The sequence below is a fragment of the Prinia subflava genome, chromosome 4 (assembly GCF_021018805.1).
Source record: "Prinia subflava isolate CZ2003 ecotype Zambia chromosome 4, Cam_Psub_1.2, whole genome shotgun sequence".
Classification (NCBI taxonomy): Eukaryota; Metazoa; Chordata; class Aves; order Passeriformes; family Cisticolidae; genus Prinia; species Prinia subflava.
Window position 1 is genome coordinate 39,012,204 of NC_086250.1, and position 27,322 is coordinate 39,039,525.

At 39.2% G+C, this 27,322-nt stretch overlaps 1 protein-coding gene across 4 annotated transcripts; it reads right to left on the minus strand.

The window, feature by feature from the left end:
- CPSF6 (cleavage and polyadenylation specific factor 6) lies at window positions 1-26,880 on the minus strand. Of its 4 annotated transcripts, none has more exons than XM_063396491.1 (11): window positions 26,724-26,880; window positions 16,114-16,323; window positions 14,858-14,961; window positions 13,978-14,123; window positions 13,157-13,330; window positions 11,550-12,054; window positions 10,232-10,324; window positions 9,083-9,198; window positions 8,592-8,745; window positions 7,853-8,044; window positions 1-413 (listed from the first exon to the last, which is right to left on the minus strand). In XM_063396491.1, the coding sequence occupies exons 1-10, from the start codon at window positions 26,781-26,783 to the stop codon at window positions 7,858-7,860; spliced, it is 1,749 nt and encodes a 582-aa protein (XP_063252561.1). In that variant the 5' UTR covers window positions 26,784-26,880; the 3' UTR covers window positions 1-413; window positions 7,853-7,857. The 4 variants fall into 4 exon arrangements, with proteins under 4 accessions (XP_063252561.1, XP_063252560.1, XP_063252563.1 ...); XM_063396490.1 differs by having other exon boundaries at window positions 7,853-8,047; XM_063396493.1 differs by lacking the exon at window positions 10,232-10,324.
- Window positions 26,881-27,322: the final 442 nt, after the last annotated feature.

The window sequence follows — 27,322 nt, forward strand, 5'->3', positions numbered from 1 at the left end:
CCCCATTAAACAGTTTATTACAACACTACATCTACTGTAATCAGTGGTGCTGTGTACAGACATTATATGAACAGTTTAACATGAACAAACTACTATAAAAACAAGCATTTACTTGACTTTTTTCAATTGCTTGCACATTATAATTGCCAAATGTATATAACCAGTAATAAAGTTGCAAAAGCTATAAGGTTTAAATCACACAGGTTTCCCTCAAATAAAACAGTTAAGCAACATAAAAAAGTAAAAGAGCTACTGGTTACCATGTATGCAGATTTGCTTTATTCAGATCTATTCCTGTTCATACTATCCATGAATCCTTACAGGCTCAGTTCAATCACATGAAGCAAACTGCCGGACAAGCATCTTTCCTTGAAGAATGTATCTTGTCTTGCACGCTGTTCCTCTTCCTTCAGCTGTAATGTGTCAAAATTTGTGATGTAGATTTTGCTAGTCCCCAACACACACAGAAAATTGTTGGCTTATTTATACATACACAACTCGTGCATCTACTTCACCATGATGTTAACTAATAACACCCAGAAGCAGTAGCTACTCATTTGAGGTTGTTTTCTAATACAGTAATTAAAAATTAGATAAATGTTGTTGTACAACAAAGTTGAAAGAATATAAACTTCACAGTTAAAGTACTGATGATAAAGAAATAACTACTGCTTCTGTGACTGACTGCAAAATTTATATAGAACACTTCCTAAAGTATGCATTCGGCAAGAGCAACTGAACAAGAATTTAAAGTAACTTTACCACAATTATATTTTTACATTTTTTAACCTGCCCACTTACATAAGGTTTAAGCTGGTTTGACACTTATGTAGTTAATTGATTGTATAATGAAGTGGATGGCTTGCAGCTCAGTAACATTTAAAAGCACACAGAAAACCCACTTTTCCATTGATACAATGAAGATGTGCAGGTCTCCCCACCTACTTGCCCTTGAAAAACCCCAAGCCCTACTTCCTATTCTCATCTATTTTGGCAAATCAGGGAACCACACAATTCAAGTTAATTACTGTAAGAGTTCACAAAATACTTGGGATGGTATAATTCCATACACTGGATTTCAGTTGAATTCCATTACAAAACAATTAGCTATCTTAATTTCATGAATAATTCACAATTTCAACATTCAATAATTTCAAAATAGTTTAAATCAAATTATTTTTAAAACCAAACACATTAAATTATTCATTTGAAAACCAAGACATTTAGAGAAGCAATTTCATGAACGTGCAACAGTACACAGCTGTCAAATATTCTTCTACTAGTACAGTAATTTCAAAGCTGAGAAAGCGAAATACGCAATTTTTCTTCTTCATTTCCTCGAAGTGACTGTTATAATACCTTAAAAAAAATCCAAAGTATAACCAAGCAGACCCTATACACTAAGAGTATGCACATAAATTAATCCAAATCAGCAAGTGAAATTTCTCTTATTCACAGATTTTGTTCAGGTCCCGAATGCATCAACAAGTAACTACTTTTGGGAAAGTTGCTTCCCCAGAGGCCAATGTTTTCATAGGAGTTATGTACTTTTGAAATTAATTAGTAGCAAAGTGACAAAGTGCTACCTCCACAAGTAAAATATGTTCAGAGTTGTGAACTAAGTTTGCACAGACAGGAGAGAATCTCAGTTTTCTAGAGGAGAAAGTCAGTACCTGACAGCTGTGAGACTGCACATCAGAATTTGCTGCTCTCATCACACAATTACTGCAGCCAGAATTATGGATCTTTATTATGTCTATGGCAACATTTAACAGATCCAAAGCACCCTAGATGATTTATAATACTACCATAAGAAAGCTTCCGTTCCTGAGAGTAATTTGCTATATTTGTAAAGGTACTTATAGAACTAGAGGAACTCTAAAGAATGCACAATTAAGTGAATTTAGGATTAATGCTTTTTCATATATGGCTCTTAAGATGGTCAGCACCACACTGAGCCTCCATTTGTAAAAACATGGCCAACTAAAATCCACAGTGGCATACATTTTGGTTCCAAGTATTCTGCCACTATATCTTGGCAAAACTGGAAACCCTTGTGGTTCCGAAAAGAAATAAATCTGTATGGATTGTACCTGCGTGCTCAGCCCTTTTCAGTATTCTACAAGCAAGTAGAATATTGAAGCAACAAAAAAATCTTTAAAAAAATTAAATTTCTAGGCAGTATTTCTTGGCATCTTTCCATCTGCCTCAAGCTCATACATAAGCTATCTGTCCCGAGCATGTGTTAGATTTGTACAGTTTAACACCAAACAGCAATCAGTTTCTCAGCATTTCTACCAAAATTTACCAACTCTATCCAAATTTCAGACTTAGGTGTTGAATAGAAATTTTGTCGTTTAAAAGTTAGGGGTTTATGCCAGAACATTTCACAAATGAAATCCAAAACTTGAGTGATCAAACATTTCTGTATTTATGCAAGATGCAACTTGAGAGCACTTTTTTACCCACAAAGACACATTCTTACAACAAAACCCCAATAGATTTCCTATATGTATATATATATATATCAAAAGCATCTTGCAATAGCAGCTCTAATTTTTTACCTTTAATTTTGATTATCAAATATTCACATAAAAGCTTTAAACAGCCTTTAAAATTTTGAAAATTCTACAGCAATTTTAAAGCTGTATATACATATACCCATCAAGTTTTATTATAGTAGTTTATTTTCAGAGATTGAATTTCAATCTCACATGTTCACATTTCAGTAAAATGCACAATACACATTTGTTATTATATCCTAGAAGCTGCTATGAATTGCTTCATGTAATTCTCCTTTATTTTATTCTATACATGAAGAAAAAGAAATACACAAACCAAAAATCCCACAGAAAGCATCAGCCTAAAAGCCAAAAATTTCTTTTTGATTTAACCTACATTTCAGAACATCACAAAATACCCCAAATATTCTGATGCTTCAGCTATAACATAGTGAGGAAGAAGGAATTTCAAGCTTGACTTTCTATTTGTTTTTCAGCATGTAAGCAGAGATACACATGTAGTTCTCTTCTGTTTACCACACATGTACAGACTATTTTATCAGCACTAGCACCTTCTCACATTTGCTGCCTGTTCCCCTCTCCTATTATGAGTGTACTTACCTGCTGTCTTTGTTCAGTCTTAGTGTATAATTTAAGATCAACACAACAACGATTTTGTGACTGCATATATAATTTTACATGGGGGATAATCCTCCTAAACTAATTCCGTTTGTCAGGTAGCTTTCTTCTATTATCCCAGCCTGTCTATTCACCAAAACTGACTGATGAATAGAGAGGTGTGTTGAGAAAATTCAATTTAGTTTACAAATTAAAACAATATGAATTATTGGCAACCATTTTTCACATTAATGTATGAGGAAGAGACAAAAAGGTAGATCAAGCTGCCACAGAAAAACAAAAACGAATCTCTCATGTGTCTTTTTTTTGGTAAAAAGAAATCTTAGTTCTCAAACCACAATGAGCAAAAGCAAAAAAGTGAATTTTTTTCATTCTTTGAAGAACATTGCATCAAACCAACAATTTCATTTCTGTGTTTCATATGCCTAAAAGTTTCTTGGGGAACTTTTCATACAGATCAAATTTGTCAAAATGAATGAATTCACAAATAAAAAAGGCCAGAATAGGAGAAAAAAAAAAGTGTCTAAAGACACCTCAGAAGTCAATAAAATTACAGTAACATATTAATGAGAAAAAAGCAACAAAAGTTATGCATTTGAAAATAAGTAGTGTAAGATACTGTATTCATTTTTAAATCCTTGTTTCACCCTCAAGAAAATCAGATTCATCCCTGAACATTAACAGACAAACTCTTATGTTTCTGTAAAGCACCAGAGTAATGGTAAAACAGACTTTAGGAAGCACATAAACCAGTGGCACTGCTTTCCTCTGTCAGGCTATGCAGGATTTGAAATACTGAATCAGATGCACAAAGCATTATTTCTCTGGTGAATGCTGAATACAGAAGAACAGTGCCAGCCCCACTTCAAACACACAGTCAAAAAAAAAAAAAAAAAAAAAAAAAAAAAAAAAAAAAAAAAAAAAAAAAGATTAGGTAAACAATATTCATAATACCTTAAGACTAAGATCTGCTATCATTCTAGACAGGTATGTATACCCAGGTCTTGAATAATGTTATCACATGATTCACTTAATATTAACTAGAAGCTTATTATTAAAATAGCCTATTAAAAACAGGCATTTGCCAATTCATTAAAGGTTTCTCAAAAGGCTAATTTCATACTTCACTTGATGTTTAAGTGGTTATTAGCACAGTTACAGGACCATTCCAACTTAGAGAAGCAAAAATATAATGAATATCAGGTAAGCCATCAGTACCATTTCCCCTCCTACTGACAAAAAATTCCAACCATGTTACTTCTTGAATCACTCAAAAGCTGAAAGTAATTTCAGAGTGATCTGAGAGCAGTTTTTGAAAAAGCATATGAGCCTCAGACTTCAAATTATTTTGCTTACAGTGGTTTGAGAGCAGAAGAATCAGAGAATAAACATGAAATATGGAGTACAAAGTCTACATACATATCAATTGTTACAATGCTGTGGTTTTGTCTTTGCAATTCAATTCAAATCCAGTTTAAATAGGAAATAATCCATCAACCCAGTAACAAAAACATAAAATGAAAAACTTAACATTCAGCAGTTATAGAAATTCAGACAGATTAGGATTGGGACAATGTATTACCTAGAAATACATTACTGATTATCAGTTTAAAAAAAATCCTGCCTAATACGTCAGGACTCATGCTGATGAAGTTACATTACTGTTCTGTTTGTACACATTAATTTTGCTGTTAATTCTTCTAAATGTCATTCTATTGGGTTCGCAGGTTTTTTGACTAATCCAGGTTAGACATTTGTCTTAAATCCATTGTTATCTTTTATATTTACAGGGTTTCTATCAGCAAAGGCAAGATGTTCCAAGGAAGCATTCAGTTTACAGTAATTCAGGAGAACGGATTGCCAACGTCCATGAAGTATTATTTAAGTGAAGGCACAAAAACCTTGCAACAATTTGAGTTTAAATCGTGAAGTGTACAAACAGAAGTGTAAACACCTGATATGGTACAACTAAACGTTTTAGAATTTTACTGTTATAAACATATTTTGTAATTTATTCCAATTTAACCCATCTCTATAAATGTAATACAGTACAAACTGAATTTCACTGTTTACAAAAGCTTTCACAATGGACCCTTAGAATACTTCTGAACTAGATGTGTAACACTTTGGAAAAAATGCCAGTACAGTATCACAGTCATGACTATAGGTACACAATAGGGAGAAATATAGGTGCCATTCATAGGGTGCAGGCACAGAGGCAACTTCATGTTTTCTGGCAAAACACAGTAATATGGGGAATAACTCGTTTCAGCACTGTTGATATTTATTAAGTGACTGAGTGTTAAATCAGTTTATGAATATTATTCAATGTAAAAAATGAAACAAAAATGTATGGGAACATACATCTTAGTGAAAATGAAACATACAAACCAGGAGATAACTGTATTTCTTTTATATACGTTGTGTGTGTATAAATATATAAAAACAAAACTACAATAAAGCTCTTCTTCATTAAGACAGCAACAAGACAAAATGTTTACAACTTAACTTAAAAAAATACCGAATGCTTTCATTTACATGTAGTATACTAAATTTGCCATTTAAATCAAGTTCTTAGGACCTATTTTCTTAGCACAAGGGAATCTTACCAAGATACCCTTTTGAAAGAAAAGAGAAGTCCCAGCACACAACAAAGCTGAAGGATCTTGCAAATATAATTCCCACCTGAACTGAGACTGAAATCACAGCCTCAGTGTAAATTGTGCTTTGGAAATTATAAAATGCAACCTAATGCTGTTTGACATATATTCTTGGGGTAAGAGAGCAGGAAATCTGTACTTGGCACAGTAAATCTGTGTCTACATGCACAACACTAAGTACACAAAAATTAAAGCTTGATTAGTAAACTATGCCAAAGGTTAAAAAAATTATCTTTCATTCCAGGCTATTACCAATTTTTAGTATGGTTTGCTCATCTCCACCAGAAGAAAAACACTCTGGAAATGCATCCATTACTCAGCTCAATGTTTATCTCTATCAGTAACAACTATTTGCAAATATCAAAAATATGCAGTTATTATAAAAGGTAAAAACCCAGTTCAACAAAAGAAAGTACATTTACTTTTGTTATATCTGTATTTTTACATTCTAGTATTTTACAATTAAGAACCAGAGTTGATATTTTTACTAAATTCCAGAAATATTTCTACCAATCCATTTTTAACGGCAAAAAGTGGCATTAACAGAAATATACTGCCAACTTTATTTCAGCTGCCATGTTTCACCTTCCTATTTAAGCCTTTGACTCCCCTTCTCTAGGTCAGTCATTTCTTTTTGTTTCCCCTGCTGCTATATGAACCTAAGACAACACCCCACTTAATTCTAAACACACTAGAGCACTCCCTATGCTAATTTGTTTTCTCCCAGAGGAGTGTCAGTGACACAAAAAGCCTGACTGAAAAACTGACATTTAACACATACAGAACTGTATTTTCACTTAGGACTATATTACATTTTATTTGACTTTTCTAAGTTTTGCTCTGTTACATCTATAAATGAACTTCCATGAACAAAAACCACATGCAGATCTGGAAACTAAATCTGAGGTTAAATGTAAGAAATGGAAGCTGGGCAGACAGGCACGTCTACAAGCTTCAAGTTCAGTGTAGATGTAGTGGAAGTTCTTTCAAAAAGGGAAAAGACGACTAAGAGAGTCTCTATTAGGTAGGGTTGGGTTTTTTTTCAATTGTCAAATATAAGGAATCATGGGTGGCTTCAATTCCCAACCCTCAAAATGGTACATTATATAATGTAAACCTTTTTATGTATTTTAAAGCAGTACATTGAAAAAAAGTCATTGCTTAGCATGCTAGTCTAGCTGTCTAGACATCTTATGCATACAAGACTTCAGATACATGAAATAAAAGAGCGCATTAGTCTGTGAACAACCAGAAAAGAATCAATTCTAGTGTCATATATTTGTTTACTAGTCTTCAGAGAATTACTTTACTACCAGTAGGGAGACAGACTGAAAAATCAGGGCAACAACTGATAACTTTTACTGAAGGTTAACACCTGGATTTAGCTAGAAGGCAGAAGATACTGACAGGTTACATTTCATAAAATAAAGAGCAAAATCTGGTTATATTTCCTGATTTTGACTAAAACTCACCAGCAAAAAAACCCCTAAAACAACAAAACCAACACAAAACAAAACAACAAAACCCAAAAATACCAAAACCCACAAAATCACCACCGTACCTGTGCAAGGACAATAACTGTATGGACATTGAAATAATCCACACACAATCTATGAAGGGCTAAATGCTGCAGTCCTTACAGAAGTATATTTTAAAATACAAATTTGGTATTTTTAAACACAATTAAGAAATAAAACTGTAAAATTCATATAATCTTTTAAGATTACAAAGAGAACAGTCTGACTTACTGCCTTTTGAAGAAGTGGCTCAATCACATTTCATAAAAACTGGGATCACTGTTATCAGCCAAAAACAAAAGCAGTGGCATGCAGAATGTAGAAGATAATTGTACAAATACTTGCTCCCTCCTAAGACCAGTTATTTACCTGTTGTCACTTACCTGTGTTCATGACAGGTGCTGCAAGAAGAAAGTGATTTAGTACATACTGCAGGATCATTTCAATACAGACATGAATGGCATAAATAATCTCAAACCTACAGTGGTTACTGTCAGTAAGTCAGTAAAGTCCAAGAACATAAAGAAATGCTCACCTTCTTTAACGGTGGCGATATTCTCTCTCTCTGTCTCGCTCTCTGTCACGATCTCTGTCACGATCACGATGCCTCTCTCTCTCACGGCTTCTTTCCCGGTAATAGTCATCGTGACGATCTCGACTACGTGATTTGTGGCGCCTGCTTTTTTCTCGTGACCTACTGTGGTCCCTCTCTCTGGATCGCTCACGTCTTCTAAAAGAAATTACTTCATTAACTTTTTCTTCAAAATAACTGTCATCCCCACGCCAGTTTTGTACTCTGTTTATGAGTATGAATTTGACCAAAAACAGATATGAGGGAAAGATCTGTTCACTGTGATGCAGGTATACTTTTGTATCCAACTTTAAGAGGCTCCCACTTTCTAATGGGGCAAGGAAAAGTCAAAGTACATACTCAGAATGGAGGATGACTGAGATCAGCTGGGGGGGAAGTGCACCACATCTCAAACAATCATTACAACATAGCTGCTAATCTGCATATGGATAATATGGGCCAAAACCACTAAACAAAACTAAGAGTTAAACTGAAGCTAGCCAGATCAATTTTGAAAAGAGATTAATTAAAAAGCAGCTTCCCTTCCTAGGTTCAGGAAAGCGTTATTTGGTCCCCTCACATATTTCCTGTGCAACTCAGCAAATCACTTACTTCATACACACTTTAGCTTCTTCTCTGTAAATTAGTCCTGCACTACACTTTCTTGTTTTAAGTAAGAGCAGATGGAAGAGGAAAGTTTTACCTGGATCCAGAACCATAAGACTTGGACTCAATTCCATGAAGGCAGTCCTGAAGAGAGCTAATAAGTACTTTACAGCGATCATCTGCCGATACTTTGGACTGTTTGATTAAGGAAATTGCAGTTACCAAGGTCTCTATAGCACTTCCATAATCTCCTGAAAATGATGTAAGATCAGGATCAGACAATTATGCAAATTAAAACATAAATTTTTATCTGTAACAGTATTACCATTCTGAGTATTTTCTGTTAAACAGCCATCTACATAATTTAGCACCAAATACTAAAATACTGTCCAGATCAGTACTCAGGAGGTTTTCTTAGAGACTAACTGAAGCACAGCACACAATAGGTCATAAGTTGTACCTAAATTCAGCATCCTATCAGAAAAATGTGCCTTCAGGTCTTTTAGATTCCTAATTTAAAAAAAAAAAAACCCTTTAACTCTTTTCAGTTGGGTAGAAGAGCAAACACATTAATTGAGTTTTACTAACCAGCACTGGCATCTGATACAGCTCTTGAAATGGCACTGCTTGAGATCGCCCTATTTCTATTCATGATTTCTTCAAATTCTGCTTCACTTAGAGGTGTCCTCGCAGCATCCATTTCTCTGCAAGCAATAAAACTAGTATTTAAAAGGTTAAGGGGAACTTCAGAAGCTATCATTGCAATTTCAACAATCCAAGTTCGCAACTTTAAGCAGTGACAAACAGAAAAGAAAGCAGGATCTGGGTTTGGTTTTGGTTTTTGTTAAGGACCATTGTTACAGTATAAAATCCTGAAAGCTTAAAAAAAAACCCCAAAAAAATCCCAACAAACCAACCAAACAAAAAAACCAAAAAAAACCAAAAAACAAAACAAAAAAAAACCCAAAACAATTAAGACATTGCTGTATAAATAGAAATTTTTTTGTTCATCCCATCTATTTCAAACATTCAGCAGCACTTAATATTGTGCTTGACAAATATTTACTATTTTCATAAAATCCTTGAAGGTACGTAAATGGATATTCCCAACTGAATGGATGTGGAAATACATGTACATAGGCAATGCAGCTTTGAGCAAAATTAGAAAAAATTTTCATAACAGTATTGGAATCAGAACTATATGATCCTGTTTCCCAGACCTTAACTAAGACCAGAATGCTGTAACTTTTGAAAAACAAATATAGTTATCAACTTTAAAACACTCAATTTTCTGAATGATATGTCAGCATTTTACAGCAATTTTTTTGGTTTTTTTAAAAATTTCTGGTCAAGTTCAAGGTACTCCAATTTAATCTCCCTACTAGTCACAGTAAGGAGGAAGCAATAAAGCAGAATCCTCATACTCATTGCACTTCAATTATCAGCTACCTGTACAGGGTTTGCAAAGTAACAGAAGTAAACCTCAATTTTCCCAAAAGTTTTGCAGTGTCCTATTAGCCAGTCTCTGTGTCACACAGAAAATTTGGAGATATGTGTTAAGAGATAAATGCTGAGACTGTCAAACTGGCCCACTGCTTGATATTTCTAGAATAGTGTTAGTTCTTCTGGTAGAAAGAAAATGCAGAATAATAAGCAATGCTATCCTCTTAATTGCAAGAAGTGGAACAAGATCCTATAGCCAGTTTAGCATAAGAGGAAATGTCTAAAAATTCATACCTCCCTGAGTTTTGAGTATTATTTTTCGTGTGCCTCCCATAGAATGGAATATGTAATTTTTCTCTTATGGACATGTTATTTCCAGTGAAACGCCTATGATATATAATTAATGACAATTTAAATAGTTATGGATGATAGCTTCAACATTATTAATGAAAATACTGGACAGTAAGTTATAGTGTCCTATTCCCACTCCTTCCCTCCCCAGACATTCTATAAACTGCAGACAACCTTGATTTTGTCCATCAAAAAACACCCAACACCTCATAGTCTTACACTTCAGGCAATTAAGCCAAATTCCTGAATTTCTATAGATTTTTTTTGTATGAACATCACATGTACAAATGCTTGGCGGGGGGGGGTAAACTTTAAACTTTGTGGTAAAAAAAGAATCAAAGAACAGCATCTTTGCAGGAAACATTTTAAGCCAGAAAAGTGTGTCTCATGCTAGCAGTAAAATTACTACTGAAAAATTCAAATCTAACTATATAAAATGGTCTCTCTTACAATTTATGCCAAAATTTTTGATGAATACAAATATGGTGACAATAAAGAAACAGCAGCAAGACAGAGATGCTTGAAATCACAGATGAAAAAGATGTTTCAAATGAGATGTGAAAAACTTGACAAGTTAAGTCGGGACTTAAGAACTCTGTCACAGATAGGGTTAACCACAGGAAAAGCCACTGCTACAAACACAGCAAGATTGCACCAAATGAGAAGAAACATCTTGATAGGAAAGGAAGGTAAAAGTCTTGCAGTAAATTCCCACCTGGCTTTTAAGACAAACACTAAATTCTAATTAAATCCTGAAGAAAAAAGAGACAAGCAATGGTGCTGAAAGATGAAAATGGTATGAGCTTGGTATGACCTCAACATATGCACATATTCAAAAAAGAAAACTCCAGAGCATTCTTAAAAGGCAGCCTGCAAAGCACGATGATACAGGTAAAAGTCAGAATTTCAAGTTAAGACAGAAGCACAATCAGAAGCTGCTGCATAAGAAGTGATATATAAGTTTAAATTTAGAACACATGAAATAATGACACTGCCAAATACAGTGAAGACAAACAGTTGAGAGCTGAAAAGGGAAGTGAGATTACTGGTGTTGCATTTCAGGATTTTCCTCCTGCTGCAAACATGTTTCCCAGATTTATTCCCTTGGAGAAATTAAAAGGGCACACTACAAGATTGGTGGGATCCCTTCTGGCCCTACTTCTAATTTTTCCTAAAATTTGCATTAAAAGGGAAAAATCAAATGCTTCCAACAAGAGGAGTAAAATCTGCTACCCAAACACATCAGACAAAAAGAACTCACCTTCCAGGTGGCCCATAGTCACCTCTGTCATACGGTGGAGGTCGGCCATAGGGATCTGTCGGCGGCGGGCCACGGCTGTCTGAAGTGGGAATGCCGCTATTGGCAGGTGGGGGGAAGAAAGCCGGATTCACGTGTGGTGCCGGTGGTGGAGCACCCGGCGGTGGCCCGGGGAGATGCGGGGGAGGAGCGAGAGTCAGGGGCGGCCCCAGAGGGCCGGGAGGGCGAGGGGGAAATGGACCCGGAGGTGGAGGTGGACCCTGCTGAGGGGGTGGTGGGCCTGGTGGTGGCCCATAGCCTGGAACTGGTGGTGGAGGGCCTGGAGGAAGCGGCCCAAGTGGAGGCTGGCCAAAAGGCTGTCCTGGAAACAGAACTGGTGGTGGTGGACGATCACCACGATTAGGAGGTCCAGCTAATGGAGGTGGGAGGACCTGACCAGGAGGTGGAGGGCCTGGTGGGCCTGGTGGGCCAGGAGGACCTAAGGGTGGACGTGGGGGAGTTTGTCCAGCTAAAATTAAAACAGAACAAAAACAAACAAACAAAATTGAGTGAATAAATACAAAGAAATAAAACTATTTAAAATTATTCCATTTTTTCATTCTTAAAAACAATGACAAAAAAGAAACCAACCCTCCCTCCCTGAACATGTACAAGACATGTGTGTTCCTGCTTTAGGTCCAGTAGCTTAGAAAAGTTTTAACTTATCTGTATCTATTGATACTAGATATCTAGAGATATCTAAAAAGAACAACATTATCTTGAACACTGACAACTCCCCTCCTCAAATCACTTAATCAACTGCTGTTGTTTCCAAAACCCACAAGAAGATTACAAAAGCTAGAAAACATTGCATTTTACTGCATCTAGTCTTTCACATGGGTCTTAAGATAAAATACATATTAAAAATATGGGAGAAGCTGTATTGGAGAAAGTAATGTAAATGCAGTATCCAAACCTTCTTTTAGATTCTCATTATTGTTTTTGCAATTTGACTATGTCCCTTGGACTGTTGGTAGACAATCTATTACTGAATGACATTTACTAAAAAAATATGTCAGCTGAAAAAAGAATGTCACTGCAGTGCCAACCCTAATTGTTTAACGTATTTCTTCTGTATCAGACACCTAACTAAACAGCAAGACCTCTTCAAATTTCTGGTGTTTTAAGTGCCTACTAACTGACCTGTCAGTGGGCATGAATCAAAGCTGAATTTTTGATCACGTGCAAACTTGTACTAAAATAAGGAAATTAGTTACTTTACACTCTGCAACACAGGCATTCTCAGCTTATATAGCAAATCAGAAAATCTCAACTACGTTACACTAAAGCCAAATCCACTTGCTAACATAGTCTGGTTTTTTTTTTTCATACTTAAATATGTATATTGACATAGTATAAAGAATGTATCTAAAAAAGCTTGTCTTGCTACCAAATTTACTAGGCACAGCTTCCTGTTGGATATCAACAAAGGAACAGTCAAATCCTCCAATCTAGCTGTGAACACTGATTATGGCTCATTACTGAATTGCCTTGATCTTCATCATTTCCCAAATAAGTATGCCACATTGAAACACAAGTAGGATTGGAACTCCATATATGCATAATTCTACCTGGGAAAGGTGGTGGGGGCCCTCCTGGCCCTGCTGGTCCAGGGAATCTGTCTCCACCTGGAATGGCGCCCGGAAAACGGCCCCGACCTCTGTTACTAGGTGGAAACGCTGCTCTTGAGCTTCCTCCTGGGGGACCAGCTTTACCTTCCCCAGACATCTGGCCAGATTGTGTGGCTGCAACGGAAAAGCAAAAATGTCATTACATACATCACAATAGGTTAAAGTATTTCAACACTTCATCTAAAGTTTTATGCAGTGTTAAAACATGACTTTATGAGCACCAACTTGCTCTTCATACCTAACACAATGCATTTGGGGAGGAAAACATTATTTGCTAAAATACTATGCCTCATACTAAAGGAGAAAGATCTGGAGAGACTGCCAGTCCTTCCTTCAGTGAAGCCCAAGGCCACACTGGGAAACACAAGACATGGAGCTGAAGTACAACATGGATCCTCTCCTCCTCATTCTATCATAAATACAGACCGTCCACACATTAGAATTTAGTCCAGTTTGTCTACAAATGTTTAATTTCTAACGGCTCTTGTGTTTTCTATTTTTTAAATTACGCCCACAAGAGACTGAGAAAGCATCTCCAGCTGTTAAGACAAGAGCTGCACAAAGCTGCAACCTTCTTTCAGAATGCAGTAGCTCTTCAGTGTATGAGGTGGTTTATTTAAACAAACATATAACTTTCTTTCATCTGGACTCTAAGTATTTTATGGCTATTTTAAACTGTGTAGAAATTATGAGACACTGCACTAAAAACCTGCCATTCTACTTTTTCTGCTTTTCCAAGACAGCATTTAAGAAAAGCTTACTTTTCCTTGACTGCATTTCAAATTGACTCAGAAACTGTTTATTACATGGAGTTACAACAGGATTCTGCCCATGCAATTCTCTTTTAGGCAACAAATCCATCAACTTCTTGGAGGATGCTTCTGATCCCACACCCACAAGGGCAAACCTGAAAAGAAATAAAGTTACACCACAATTTGCTCATTTTCTGACATCCTGATGCCTCATGAAAAAGATTACACATAGTAAGCAAAAGAATATTTGATAACTAGACACAGAAAATGTCTCAAAGGTTTTAGTCCAATTTTCAGAACAGATAAAAACTTATCCTAGGACATAAAAGAAGAAAACCAAAAAGCAAGTACAAGGTGCATCAAAATTTATCACAACAAAGGCAGCTTTTTGGTGGAGTAGCAACAGACTACATAATGAATTCATATGACCAAGTTATTAAGCATATACTGTGTGCTCGTTGCTGCCAAAGAGACAGAAAGGCACATTCATGAAGTGGAATTAAGGTTGTCAGTGAAAAATGGGCTAAAGCACTCAATTTAAGAAGTTAATGGAAAATAAAGATGTAAAGAAAGATTTAATGAAGGCTGGGAGAACAGCATTTACAGTGAAGACAAACAAGCATCACCATCACACCAACTAACAACCTAGGAATAGTCCTAAATGAGGATGACCAATAAGCTTTAACTCACAAAATAATGAGACATGCACTACCATCAAAAAAATTTATACCTGAAATTCAAGTAATTAGTATAAAATTATATGCCAAATCCTTTCTGGATCAATAAGCTAAGATGAGCAGTTCAAAGACTGACAATTATGAAAATTGAGAACTCCTTCCCCTCCCAAACTTCAATCCACACACAGAAAAGACAAATTACAAGTTCTTACCCTTTAGACTGGCCATTAGCACGATTTTCAAAAAATTTTATCTCCAAAATGTCATTTACCCCCAGTGAATGAACTGCTTCAGTTAAGTCTTCATCTGTTGTCCACTGAAAAATATTTTTAATATTCAACTATGAGAGCTTACCTAAAACACCAGGCAAAGGGCAACTAAATTTTCCATAGATTTTTGAGTGTGTATGTACACATGTACACATGAAACTGATCCCAGAGGAATACTTTATTCAGGCTGTCAATATATTCTGACTTTTGGAGTCGTCATTTTTATTTTACCATTCAACAATTAGTTCAGCTAATTCACGCACATTTTACTGATTCCATTCATGTACTTCAAAATGGGACAACTTAAGTCAACAGTCAGATACTTGACTTACCTATTAGCTCCTGAAGTACTGTAATAACTAATGAAAAAAACACCTACAGTAAGAAATTATCAGAAATTAAAAAAACTCACATTTTTATCTTTTAAAATATGATTTTGCATATGTGGGTCCCGAAGAACTTGATTTCATGTAAACAGATAAAAGCTTCAACTAATTCAGCTACTGACCAGCTCTTGCACTGCTTGCTTAACTGCAATTGATTTTAAAATGCTTTAATTCTAATAAAGGTTATTGTCCTAAGGCCGACTGCAGTTCTGTGAGTTATCATTAACCTGTTCTTCCTGGATGGAGAAATAAGCCTCAAGACAAATACCTGAAAACAGTTACGCTGGAAGAGTCACTGCCGATGGAAAAGGCCCTGGAAAAATGTGAAAAGTAACTTCAAGAAAATCTCAGAGAACCTTCAACCTCCTTTTAAACTAAAACCTTCACTAAGAGTTTACTAAAAATTGAGTTTGTTTAGTAACCTTCAAGTATTTACAGGCACGAACTACTTAATAGTTTAAAGTTGTTCTCTTCTTTCATTTGTTTTCTGAAAACCTTAAGAACATAGCAGCACAAATATTCCTTCATAACACACACAACATGACAGAAACTCTGAAGTTTATATTTACCGAGGACTCTCTTGATTTTTAAGACATGACCGCTCCAGACAGGCTCTCCAAATTTCAGGTAAAAGGAAAAATGACCGCACAACCACAAATGAAAATTAAAGAAAATCAAACCACCAACAAAAACAACTGGTTTTTGATACTCATAATATTTCATAGAAAACATTTTAAAGCACAAAAATTTTACAAATAGTTATGTTTATAATTAAAATTCCTGTCTACAACTAAACAGCAGTAAGATACTTACCCAAGTGAGATTTCCAATGTACAAGGCAATTCTCTTTCCAGTATACGTATAGACAACATTTGGTGCAGCTCCTTTACCTACATCATCCCCAACAGATGGTGGAAGAGAATCCATGTAATCACGATCCTCTGGAGCATCTCCATTATTTGCAGATGGAGAAATTACATCATCATATAAATCAATCTGATCATGCCCACCATATTCAGCCTCCTAAAACAAAAAAAAAATCTTGATTATAATTAATATTACTCTTAAAACTTATTGAAGCGAACGTTGTGATAACTGCCATGTTCCACAGACACAGTAAGTCTGATCAACCACCTACACAACATCCCTGCTGAAAAGCTAAGTGTTTCAGCCACATCAAAACATAAAATTCTTATGGCTCCTATTATATTCTAAACTTATGCAGAAAAAAATATTTCTGGCCACTGTTTTCCATTCCAATACTTTTGCCCTTGTAATATAAGCAAAACTCAAAAAATCCACAAACCCTACTCTCAGATTTGCATACATTAGAATGTAGAAGTGTCAGGGTTTAATCCAAGATTGCAACTAAGTACCACACAGTTGCTTCTTCCCCTAGTGAGTACCTTTCACTTCTCCCACCCCAACTGCTCCATGGGATGGGTGAGGAAAAATCAGAAAAAGGTAAATCCTGTGGGATAAGAACAGTTTAAAAACTGAAACAAAATAAACTGCCAGTCCCTGAGCAGTGATCAGCTCCTTCCACCCAGCTCCCACTAGTTTATGTACTGGGCATGATGCTCTTCCATCTGATGCTTTCCTATAATACAGAAGAACCCATCAATAAACTAGGTATGCTGCATCTCTTTTTCTGGTAGTTTATGATACAACGGGGCCCCTTTAACATATGCTATCTCCTCCTCTGGTGACATTCTGAAATCTTTGTCTTCTAGACAGTCATGACTATTTCCAAGATTCTTAGGCAACCGGGATTTCCTACTTGAGCTCATTATATGGTCACTGCAACCCACTTATTTCATGTAACACCAGCCTCATGATGTGTAGAGAAGATCCTCCCTTTGAACATCCAGCTCAGCACTGACAGTCACCAGTGAGCTGGAGGAGCTGTGCTTCAACACCAATCCCTTCCAAAGCAGCTCAAGTCCCTTGATTAGAGTCCAGTATCTCTTTCAGCAGGAGTATAGGAGGTCACAGATACTCTGTATCCCCAGTTCCAAAAGGGAGGACTTGACATGGACTGGAAGGGCCATTTGCCCTGGCTGCAGTATAGAGCACATTTTTACATCTTGCCCTGCCCAGACTGGCCTGGGGGCTGTTGCATGAACTATGTCCCATTTAATTTATTCAAAAGCTTGTTGTTGCTCAGGGCCTCATTTGAAGTCGTTCTTCTTCCAGGTCATTTGATAGAGAGGGCTTACAATTAGACTCCAATCTGCTGCAATCTGGAATACGTACATTACCCAAAAACCCACAACACCTAAGAAAGCTTGTGTTTATTTCTTACTGGTTGGTGGAGACATTGCTGCTGTTTTGTTGATCACATCCACTGGCATCTGACTACATTCATCTTGCCATTTTACTCCTAAAAACTTGATATCCCACACAGGTCCCTTGACCTTACTATGTTTCATTAAATAATCTGGACTATTTTCTGCCCTTTCTCAAAAACTGCTGCTGCTATGTGGCCCCACCTGATGATGTTATCAGTGTACTGCAGGTGTTCCAGAACTTCACCTGTTACAATGCAGTCTAGATCAGCCCACAGAATTGATATTCTGATACAGCTGTTCCCACCCCTGGGGTGCTGGATTCCAGGTCTACTGGACATTACTTTAAGTGAAAGCAAATTATGTCTGTTAAAGATATTGAAACGCATTAGCAATGTCAGTTGTGGCAAACAACTTGGCAGCTTTTGACTGCAGCTCACATCGGAGTTCCACCATGTCCAGCACTCAGCCAGTGTGACTTCATTCAGGCCACCACAGTTCACTGCTAGTCTCCGTCCACTCTCCCTTATACTTTCACACGGGCCATATGGTCCTGCTGATCACTGCCTGACTCTCCAGTTGATACATCAGCTTGTGAATGGCAATCATGGAGTCTCAGTTGGTGCAGTGCTGCTGCTGGTACACTGTGGTGACAACCAGCACCTGTTCTCTGACCTTCAGCAAGCCCAACAGGAGGGTCCTCTGAGAGAACAGGCAAGGCAGGCAGCTGCTGAACTTCCTCTGCCTCCAAGGCAGTGGTACTGAACACCCACCAGTACGTTTTTTGAGTCCTTGGAATACCCTCTCCTAAGACAGTCTATGCTAGGCACGCACAGAACCTCCAGGCCAGACACAGAGGGTGCTTTTGCACACATTCCCAGTCAGGCTCACCTCAGCCTGACCAGCACTGACCATATAATGAGCTCAAGTAGGAAATCCCAGTTGCCTAAGAATCTTCAGTTCAGTCAGCTGTTGGGCTTTCCATCTCTCTCCAAAAACAGAAATAGGTTCTGCCCATGCAGAGCTGGATGGCATTTGGGGTGCCCTGTGGACTAGAGCTTTCCCCTCCTGTGGGCCTGATGTGCCAGGGCACAGGATCCACACACTCCTGCAAACCCAGCATATGAAAATGGCATGCTCTGGACAAGTTTCTGCCACAAGGGTCACATGCACCGGAATTCTTCTGGGTCTGTGGGTGACTGTGCACTGTCTGGGTCATAACAAAGGTACTGGATAGCTCTGTGGTGGGCCTGGGTGACATGGAACATCTTCCTTGAAGGGATGTCTTTCCTTCACACTGCACAGGAGCCATCTCCCAAAGGCTGAGGACTTGTGGCCCTTTGCCAATTGCCTTGGAAAATTGTCACCTTCCTTAGAAGGTGATCCCAGCTGCTTGGTGTCCCTACCCTCCAATTCCAGGCTCCAGCCCTGTTACCCACCATCCAAGCAGCCAGGTGATCCCCTGCTCCCTGGCTGATGGCTGAAATCTTTTGGCATCTCACACAGCTCTCTCAGGGATAGGGACTGAGTGGTTCCCTCCTGTTCTGCCTCTTCCTCCTGTCCTGGTGATGGCCCTGCTTTGCTCTCCTTTACTGAACAAGCTCTCTTGTGTCCATTTCTCTGGTGAAAAGGGGTGACTGATACTGGCAGGGGTTGGTGCTCTGGTTCAACTGCATCACCCATCACAAGGGTCTGAGCAGCTGTAGCACCTGCCACCAAGATCTGAGTAGCCACAGTGCCTTGTCTCAGGGTTTGAGTTGCTGCAAATAGCTGTGTAACCCTAAATAAGACCTGGCATACAATCACAGTTCCGGGTAATAGGACCATGCTTGTTTCAGCATCCCCAGGACACTCAAACAAGAGCTGCTGTCATTAGCCTGGCAGAGAAGGGGAAGATGTGGGATCACGTCACCTCCACAGGCTAACTCTCAGAGGATGAAAAGTAAAAAGTGTAGTCATTAATAGTTTCCAATAGATCACTCACAAAGTACGAAGATGACAGCAGAGCTGAGTACAAGTAACAGATTAATTTCACAAGAAGCAATTCTGTTGTATCATACACCATGGCTCACAGGATCATCGAATGCCTTGGGTTAGAGGTCATCTAGCTCCAAGCATCCTGCTGTAGATCTTCCACTAGACCAGATTGTTTATGTTAAAACTCAACACAATAACCTCAGACCAGTTCCCACAGGTGATAAACAGCACAAAAAGGAGCAGACATTGGAACTAAGGAGTTAAATGATGGAGCTCTGAGAACAAGCAGAACAACTGAGAGCATAAAATCAATCCAAAACATTGTGTCCAACGACTACTAAATTAATATAACAAATGCTTGTAACAGTTTTGCTCTAGCATGTTCTGGTCAGATTTGTTGTTTTCTCAACCTGCCAAGTCCCACGAGGGGTGACAAAAAAGGTCTATTGTGGTTTAACTCCAGCTGGTAACTAAGTACCACACAGGCATTTGCTCACTCCACCCCCCTGCGAAACTCTGTGGAACAGGGGAAGAGAATCAGTGAGAAGGTAAAACCTGTGGGTTGAGATGAGAACAGTTTAATAACTGAAACAAAGTAAAATATAAGAATAATAGTGGCGATGATGAAAAAGAAGACAACAAAAAGAGATTAAATAACGCACAAGCAATTATTTAATGATGCATAACCACCAATGCTCACCATCCACTGACCAATGCCCAGTCCATCCACAAGCAGCAATTGCCCCTCTGAGCCAACTTTCCTCAGTTTTCTGGACTCTCATACCCTGCTCCAGAACAGAAACTGCCTCACCAGTTTTGAGTATCAGAGAGACCTCAGCATCCACTCTGAATTTGTATCCAGAAACTCACAGCAGCATCCTAGAGAGAACAGTTCAAGGTACCAAATAGAGCAGCTAGAAGGAACAAAGCTGAACTCCACAAAACACAGGCTGCAAAGCTGGCAATGTGCTGTAAATGCAAGGTATTCACAACCATGATCAAAAGATCCAGTGTCTTGAAAATATAAAAACATTATCAACTGCTGCTCATACAGGGAAGTGTAACTAAAACAAATAATATTAATTTTTTAAAAACTCAACAAACAGGTAAAATGGGTTTTGGCATTGTCAATCAAGTACATTTAATCCTCAGTAAACTGCATTGTCCCAATAAACTTAAATAGAAAAATCTCTCTCTAAAGGTAAGCTTATCACAAATTAAGGGTTTCATGTTTCACCTAGTCTATCCAGTTCTCCGTTTGATTCCTCTGATCGCCATAGCTAATGAAATCAGGTATACAGAACTGCCTGAGACAGGCCTAAACATGACATCTCACAGCTGGATTACGGCAGATGTCACAAGGCAGCGAAGGAAGTCCTCTGCTAAATGTGCAGTAACTCCAGTCATCTGTGTATATGAATGGTGACTTCAGGGAAGTAGAATTTAGTCTTGGTAGACAGATGCAAAAACACAATCACCAAACTTACAGCAGTTGTATGTGCACTAACCTATCTCTCTGAGGTCGGTATTGCCAAAACACCAGAGTGGGCAGCAGTCCACAGCTCTGCTGCACTCCTCTAGCAACAAAACTTCTCTCAAACAGATCCTTTGTACCATACAGGCTTTCAGGTCTCCATCAGTGGAGAGAGTTATTAAGGCAGCAGAGTCTGTATGTAATTGAGAGGGGGGCAGGGCAGGCCCAAGAGCATCAGTGTCTTAATTTACATAAAGATACAAGAGAAAACCTGATGTTGTTCACTAGAATTTCTTCTCACATCGTGCTGGTTTTGCATCCAGCATGGGATTCATTCATTTACCAATCTGTCAGCAAGGTGTGTGCTTAGATGATTAAGAATGATCTGAACCAGCAACTCTGAGTGTAGACAGTAGAGAGGTGTCCTGATGGATGTTGCACAAGATCCACCAACCCTTTCTCCTCCTTTCGTGCTCTGTGGAAACTTACCTAAACACACCCTTCCTTCCTAGATGCAGAAGAGGAAAAAAGTACAGGAAGTGTTACTTCTCTAGTCTCAGCAGTTTTGACCTCTTCCAACTTCCTTAGTTACAAGGACATCAAGCATGGAGAAAAATTATTTCTTCTCACTTACTGTAACTCACTATCTTGTAGAAAAACAGAAAGAAACCAAGTGAGCACTGCTGCTCTGGCCCCCTCTAAAAGAAAACCAGGCAGCAATGCATTTCCAAAGTCTATGTTTTAATTAGACCACAGTCTGAAATACTTTGTCATAAAATCAGGACTGAAATTCCACATTCTGTGCTTATAGATGAATTGGGTGAAACATTCCTACATGAAAGCCATGAACACAAGGAACTTCACGTCCAGAAGGGACAAACTGAAAATGTTATTTCCTTTTTGGAACTTAGCAGTCCTACTCCTCTGAGCTGCAGAGAACCACTTACTTCCTTTGCAAGTGCTGTTTTGGAAATGGCTTTTGTTGTTGTTGAGCAAAATTTCTTTAAGCCGTCCCTATGTCTGTTAGACTGGCTTTTGCTGCAGAACTTGGTCCAATTTAAGAGTTAAACACTAATTTACACCAATACACAAAACCTCCAATGCCACATCTATAAAAATCAGTGAGGTAAATAAAGTCTCATGAAAAAGATTTACAGTAGCTTCTGGGGAAAGAAAAAAAAGAGAAAACCTAAACTATCCAGCTTCCCCCTTACTGTTATTTTCAATCAAGTTACCATATTTGTGGTCAAAAACTCTAAACACTTTAGTATTCTCACTGAAAAAAAAAAGTTGTAGGTCCTGAAGAATAACAAGTTAAAGACATAAACAAAAATCTTTCTGGTCTTGATTAACTGTCTGAACATACAAACTGGAACATTAACAAAAAGGCAGCCTGTGGTATTTCTAAGATAGCAAACTGCCTATGGCAGAAGTGGACAAGTTTGTTTGACCACAGGATTCATGTTTACTCTACAGGCCCAAATGCTCTTGGCCCTACAACCCAAACAGCATTAAAATTTAAGCAACCTGATCCCTTGTAACTAAAAATTACAGAGTAATTACAGAGTTACAAAGAATAACTAAAAATTCACAAGTAATCAAAAACACAAACTAAACAGACGCAGTATCACTGTTCACAGGTGCCAGATAAGGTCAGAAGTTTTTCTGGAGTTTGATATTTACTGATACACAGAACTTACATCTTCCCAGGGCCCCTTTCAGCAGAACTGACAAAATGCATATGCTGTCATGTATTGTAGACATATTTTCTAACACATGCAGGTCTGCCAGGTTATGTTTATTCGGACCAGGACAGCCCTACTGAGTAGAAATTTATTATACCACAATGTGTCCATCCCCTCCCATGATAAGACACCTGTCTTTCCGATATAAAGGCTGCTTTTAATAACTGGCTTTAATATGCCACTAAATGCTAGCTTTTATTATTTATCACACACAAAAAAATTCCTTTGTGCTACAGATCAGAAGTCAAGATAGTAACTAACACATTCCTAAGATACTGTAGCTTTCAGATAATTACCTCTTAACTGCTTATCCCATCTAAATCAGTTTTATTATCCTGTTACAAAATACAAAATGAAAAGTCTTTCATCCCTAATTTGCTAGCATTTAAATATCAAAATAGAACACTACAGGCACGTTTAGACATATTCACAATGCAACTATCCAAGTTTACTCATCAAGAGTATAAACAATGCAAGCACCCTTTCCACAGCATTAAAATATGACATCCTTAAGTTCTTTTGCATCCTCTTTCTGATCAAAAGATTTTTATATGTATACATGTGTAAAACGTTTTTACTGTTTAATGACATGCATAAGCACATGGAATAAGAACCCCAAGCTTGAAATTGCAAAACACATCAGGGAACTTGACAAGCATGGTCAAATCTTCATGACCATAAAAAAGCAACCCAGTTTGCTGGCCAAACTGGCAGGCAGCTTCAAGTCAGACCCAAAGTGGCCTCCTGCACCAGCTCCTTATTATCTTCTGTACCACACAGCAATATTCTAGGGATTTGTGAGAAAACCACACCCTAGTATTTGCTAAAGCACCCCAACCTTACTGAGGGTCTTCTGCCCTTGAGAGAACACCGTGCTCAGCTATTTGTATGCAGGTAAGTAACAGTTCTAACAAGCATCACAGATCTCCCTCTCTTGAAGAGTAAGATGTGTAACACGTAGGAAGATGCTCAAGGTAAAATATTCTATGCAATACCTATTTCTAACAGGGCACAAGCAATGCATGCAGGAAGTACTACATTCATGAGGCTATCATCTCAAAATGAGACTTTAAATAAATAGAAAAGACTGTTGGATGGGAAAGTCAGCTTAGAAGAAAAAAATAAAAGATTAGTCAACCAAGTTCTCCAAGAAGAAGAGAAAAGAAACAAAACAATTCAAACAAAAATGTAATTGGTCAGAGCCAAATTGAATAAAGCTGTTAGCCCAAGGACAAGAAATATTATTATGATGAACAGTAAGTTAATGAAAGAGTAAGAGGTAACACTGAGAGGCAATGAGCTTCAGATGAATAGGAAAGTTAGCTCACTGCAACCAACACTAAATACAACCTGAGAGCTTAAAGCTGTCATCCATCTCAGCCAGCTAGTAAACCCATGGCTCGGTGGTCTTTATTTCACCTTTATAACCTATGGTTCATTTAGCACTGATAAGGCAGAACATCCATATCCTCCTCCTACTTAGAAAACAGGCATTTAAAAAATCCCAGCATAGCCTCAAAGATGAGTACCTTAGGGGTTGAACAAGACAAAACAAACAAGGGAAGTTCATCCAGTCACAAGTCCTAAATGAAGGGTTAACTCCAGATGCTAACAAAAGTTTTGTCCCAGCTTGTGTATAAATAGTTATGTACTGTGTCCAGAAGAACAGCAAGCTCCACAGTATATTTTTCAGTCCCTGTTATCCGCCAAAACCAGTGGAAAGGGTTTCTACAGTCCAGTTTAAAAAACATGAGTAGGTCACATTAATGTAGAGCAACAAAATCAAAAAACAAGTTAATTTAACAGATAAAGACAATTTATTTTCCATATAGGTTCTGTCAAACGCCCTCTACATAAACAAATTAATAATGCAAATCACTTTCTCCCTAATGCATTTTCTTAATTGTCATCTTCACATATCCACAGAACTATGTTCCATCTCATCCATTTTAGCTGTCAGCTTCAAATCAGGAACAGCAACTCATGAATAAAAGTTTCTAGACACCTTTTCTCAATTATGTCAGATTTAAGAGGCAGTAACTAATACAACTTGCCTTCTTTTATATGACAGAAGGAAATGGGAAAGTGCAGAGGCATCAATCTCTCATAGCAAAACTTTAATATTGTCTCAAGACTTGCTCAGTTCAATAATTTTACTTTAAATAGAAAGTCATAGAAATTAAATTTGGAAAAGAACAAACTGCAGTTTTTTGGGGGTGTGTGACACAGACAAAAATGCGGAAGAAAACCCCCTAAAACAAACAAACAAAACACCCAAATTCAAGCTGATGGAAAAAGGGCACTAGCCTCTTCTCACCTTACTGCCCTATATTTTGCAAGATTCATGAACTGAACCATCAGACCGCAGAAAGGCAAATCCAACAGGGAAGCAACTGAGGTGGGTACAGTGAAAAAAGCAAAAGGGTTCCCTGCCTGCTGGATTAAGCTAAACTAAATTATCACAAGATTCTCCTCATTCGTACCACCCTGGTTATAGAGAACATCAACAGTAACGACGACCTGAGTAGACCAGGACCGTGTGAGTGAAACAGATCATCCTCATCACTTTTATTCTACTCTGAGGGCTTCTGCACATACGAATTTACACAAACACTACCACATTCAAGTGAACGTTTTTCCCCTGAAAATTTTGATTTGTTGGCAGTTTTATATAGAATTAAATCAAATTCAAGTTATCACAGAATCTCAAAAAATGTACTCTTCTGCTAAATGGTGTCTCTCCCAGGGTTCATTCCTGTTTAAATTCACATCGTGGGTCTTCAGCTGTATGGGAGAAACCTCCACATGCAGACAAACTGAGAGCAAATCAGTGCTTTTCATCATCTCCTTTTAGTATGCCATTCTTTCATAGTATATCTTCACAAGATTATTAATACTTAGAATTACTGTATTAATCGATATCTGAAGAAAAAGTCTTCTGAGAATGCTACAAGTTGCTGAGAAAGTTACAAATGACCTGTGAATTCCAAAGCCATTACCTATTTCCCAGTTCTCAGTAGGGCAAGCTGGCATACAGCTGGCCCCGCAAGTGCGTTCGGTGCAGCTGTTCCCGGTTATTTGTGCTCTAAGGCAGGAACAAAGCAATCTGGGGCAACTCAACCTGGAGAAGTGCGGGACTCGCTAACAGGACAGATGGCGCGCAAAACTGATACAAACATGGCAAAAAACCTCCCAAACCACCAAAAAAACTCACCACTATAAAAGTGAACTACTTATAATCCAGAGAGGATGTTTATTTCATCCAAATTTCGTCAATAAAATATGAAGTCGTCCTCTAAAAAAGGCTTGCGCCACTTTTTAAAATGGAAGTTAATCATGAATAAGAAAAACAACAAAAAAAGGAACTATAAAAAGCTGGATACTTTCTCCAGCGTTGCAGAATAAAGCCGCACTAGTTCCGCCTCCCCCGCAAAGCACGGCCGAGCAGCAGCCACCGCTCGGCGGCTTTTTGATTCATCTGCGAACAATGGCAGCGCTTCCCTCCGCCGCGGGCGGGAAGGGGCCGCTCTCCCCGCCGCATCCGGGAAGTCCTGTCCGCCGAGGCGGCCCGGGAGAGCCCTCTAGAGCGGCCCTTGGGAAGGAAAGGCAGAGAGGGAGGAAGGCTGGTAAGAAGCGAAAAAGCGAGGGAAGGAAGGCAAGTGCTCGCCCGCGGCGCGTCCAGCCCGCCGGCAGCAGCCGCCTCTAGCGCCAGGCGCGCTCCCCGCGCAGCCGGGCCCGCCGCCGGCACCGCGGCCCGGGCGTGAGGCCGCGCCCGCCCCGGCCCCGCGCGGCCCCGCGCTCGGCGGCGGCGGGAGCGCCCGAACAATGGCGGCGGCGCGGCCGCCGCGCTGAGGGCCCTGCAGGCGGCGCGGCTACGAAGGCGGGCGAGGGAGGGGAGGGGAGCGGAGCGGAGAGGCCGCGCCCGCGGGCCGCGCGTACCTGGTTGAACTCCTCGCCCACATCGGCGTAGATGTCGATGTGGTCCACGCCGTCCGCCATGGTCCCACCCGGGGCCGCCGCCAGCCGCGCCCGGCTCCCGAGCCACCGCCGGGAGGGGGAGGGAGCGGGGAGGCGGAGCGCGGCGTCACTTCCGCGGCGGCGCGGCGAGGCTTCCGCCGGCGGCGGGCGGAGGGCAGCTCCTCCCGCCCCGCCCTGCCCCGCCCCGGGCGCTCCCCGCCCGCCGGGGCCGCCTCTCGCTGCTGCTCGGCGGGCCCGTGCTGTGCCGCGCCCGGCGGTGAGGGCGGTGAAGGCCGTGTCGCCGCTGCGGGTGCGGGCTGGTGTGCCGCACTGCCTCGCTCCGAGGAAGGGAGCTGCAGCACAGCCACAGCGCCTTGGGTGCCCAACAGCCAAGGACCGTAATTACCGGCTGAAACATGAGCACCGTGCTACGTGTTCAAAACAGCGGCGCGCTGGGCTCAGGAGGCAGTAAATGTGCGGAAAGGACGCACGCCGAACTGCATTTAGCCAGGGCTCTCTACTGTGCTGCTGCAGAGCTCTCTTTTTAACATCACAAAGTGAAGATAATTAGTGTCAAATCA

Coding starts and splice junctions, on each gene's coding strand:
- CPSF6 (XM_063396490.1), bottom strand. CDS start 26,783: ATGGCGGACGGCGTGGACCACATCGACATCTACGCCGATGTGGGCGAG. Junction 13,331..13,977: donor TGAAATGCAGTCAAGGAAAA/GTAAGCTTTTCT, acceptor TTTCCGTTGCAG/CCACACAATCTGGCCAGATG. Junction 8,746..9,082: donor TGTATCAGATGCCAGTGCTG/GTTAGTAAAACT, acceptor CATCATTTTCAG/GAGATTATGGAAGTGCTATA.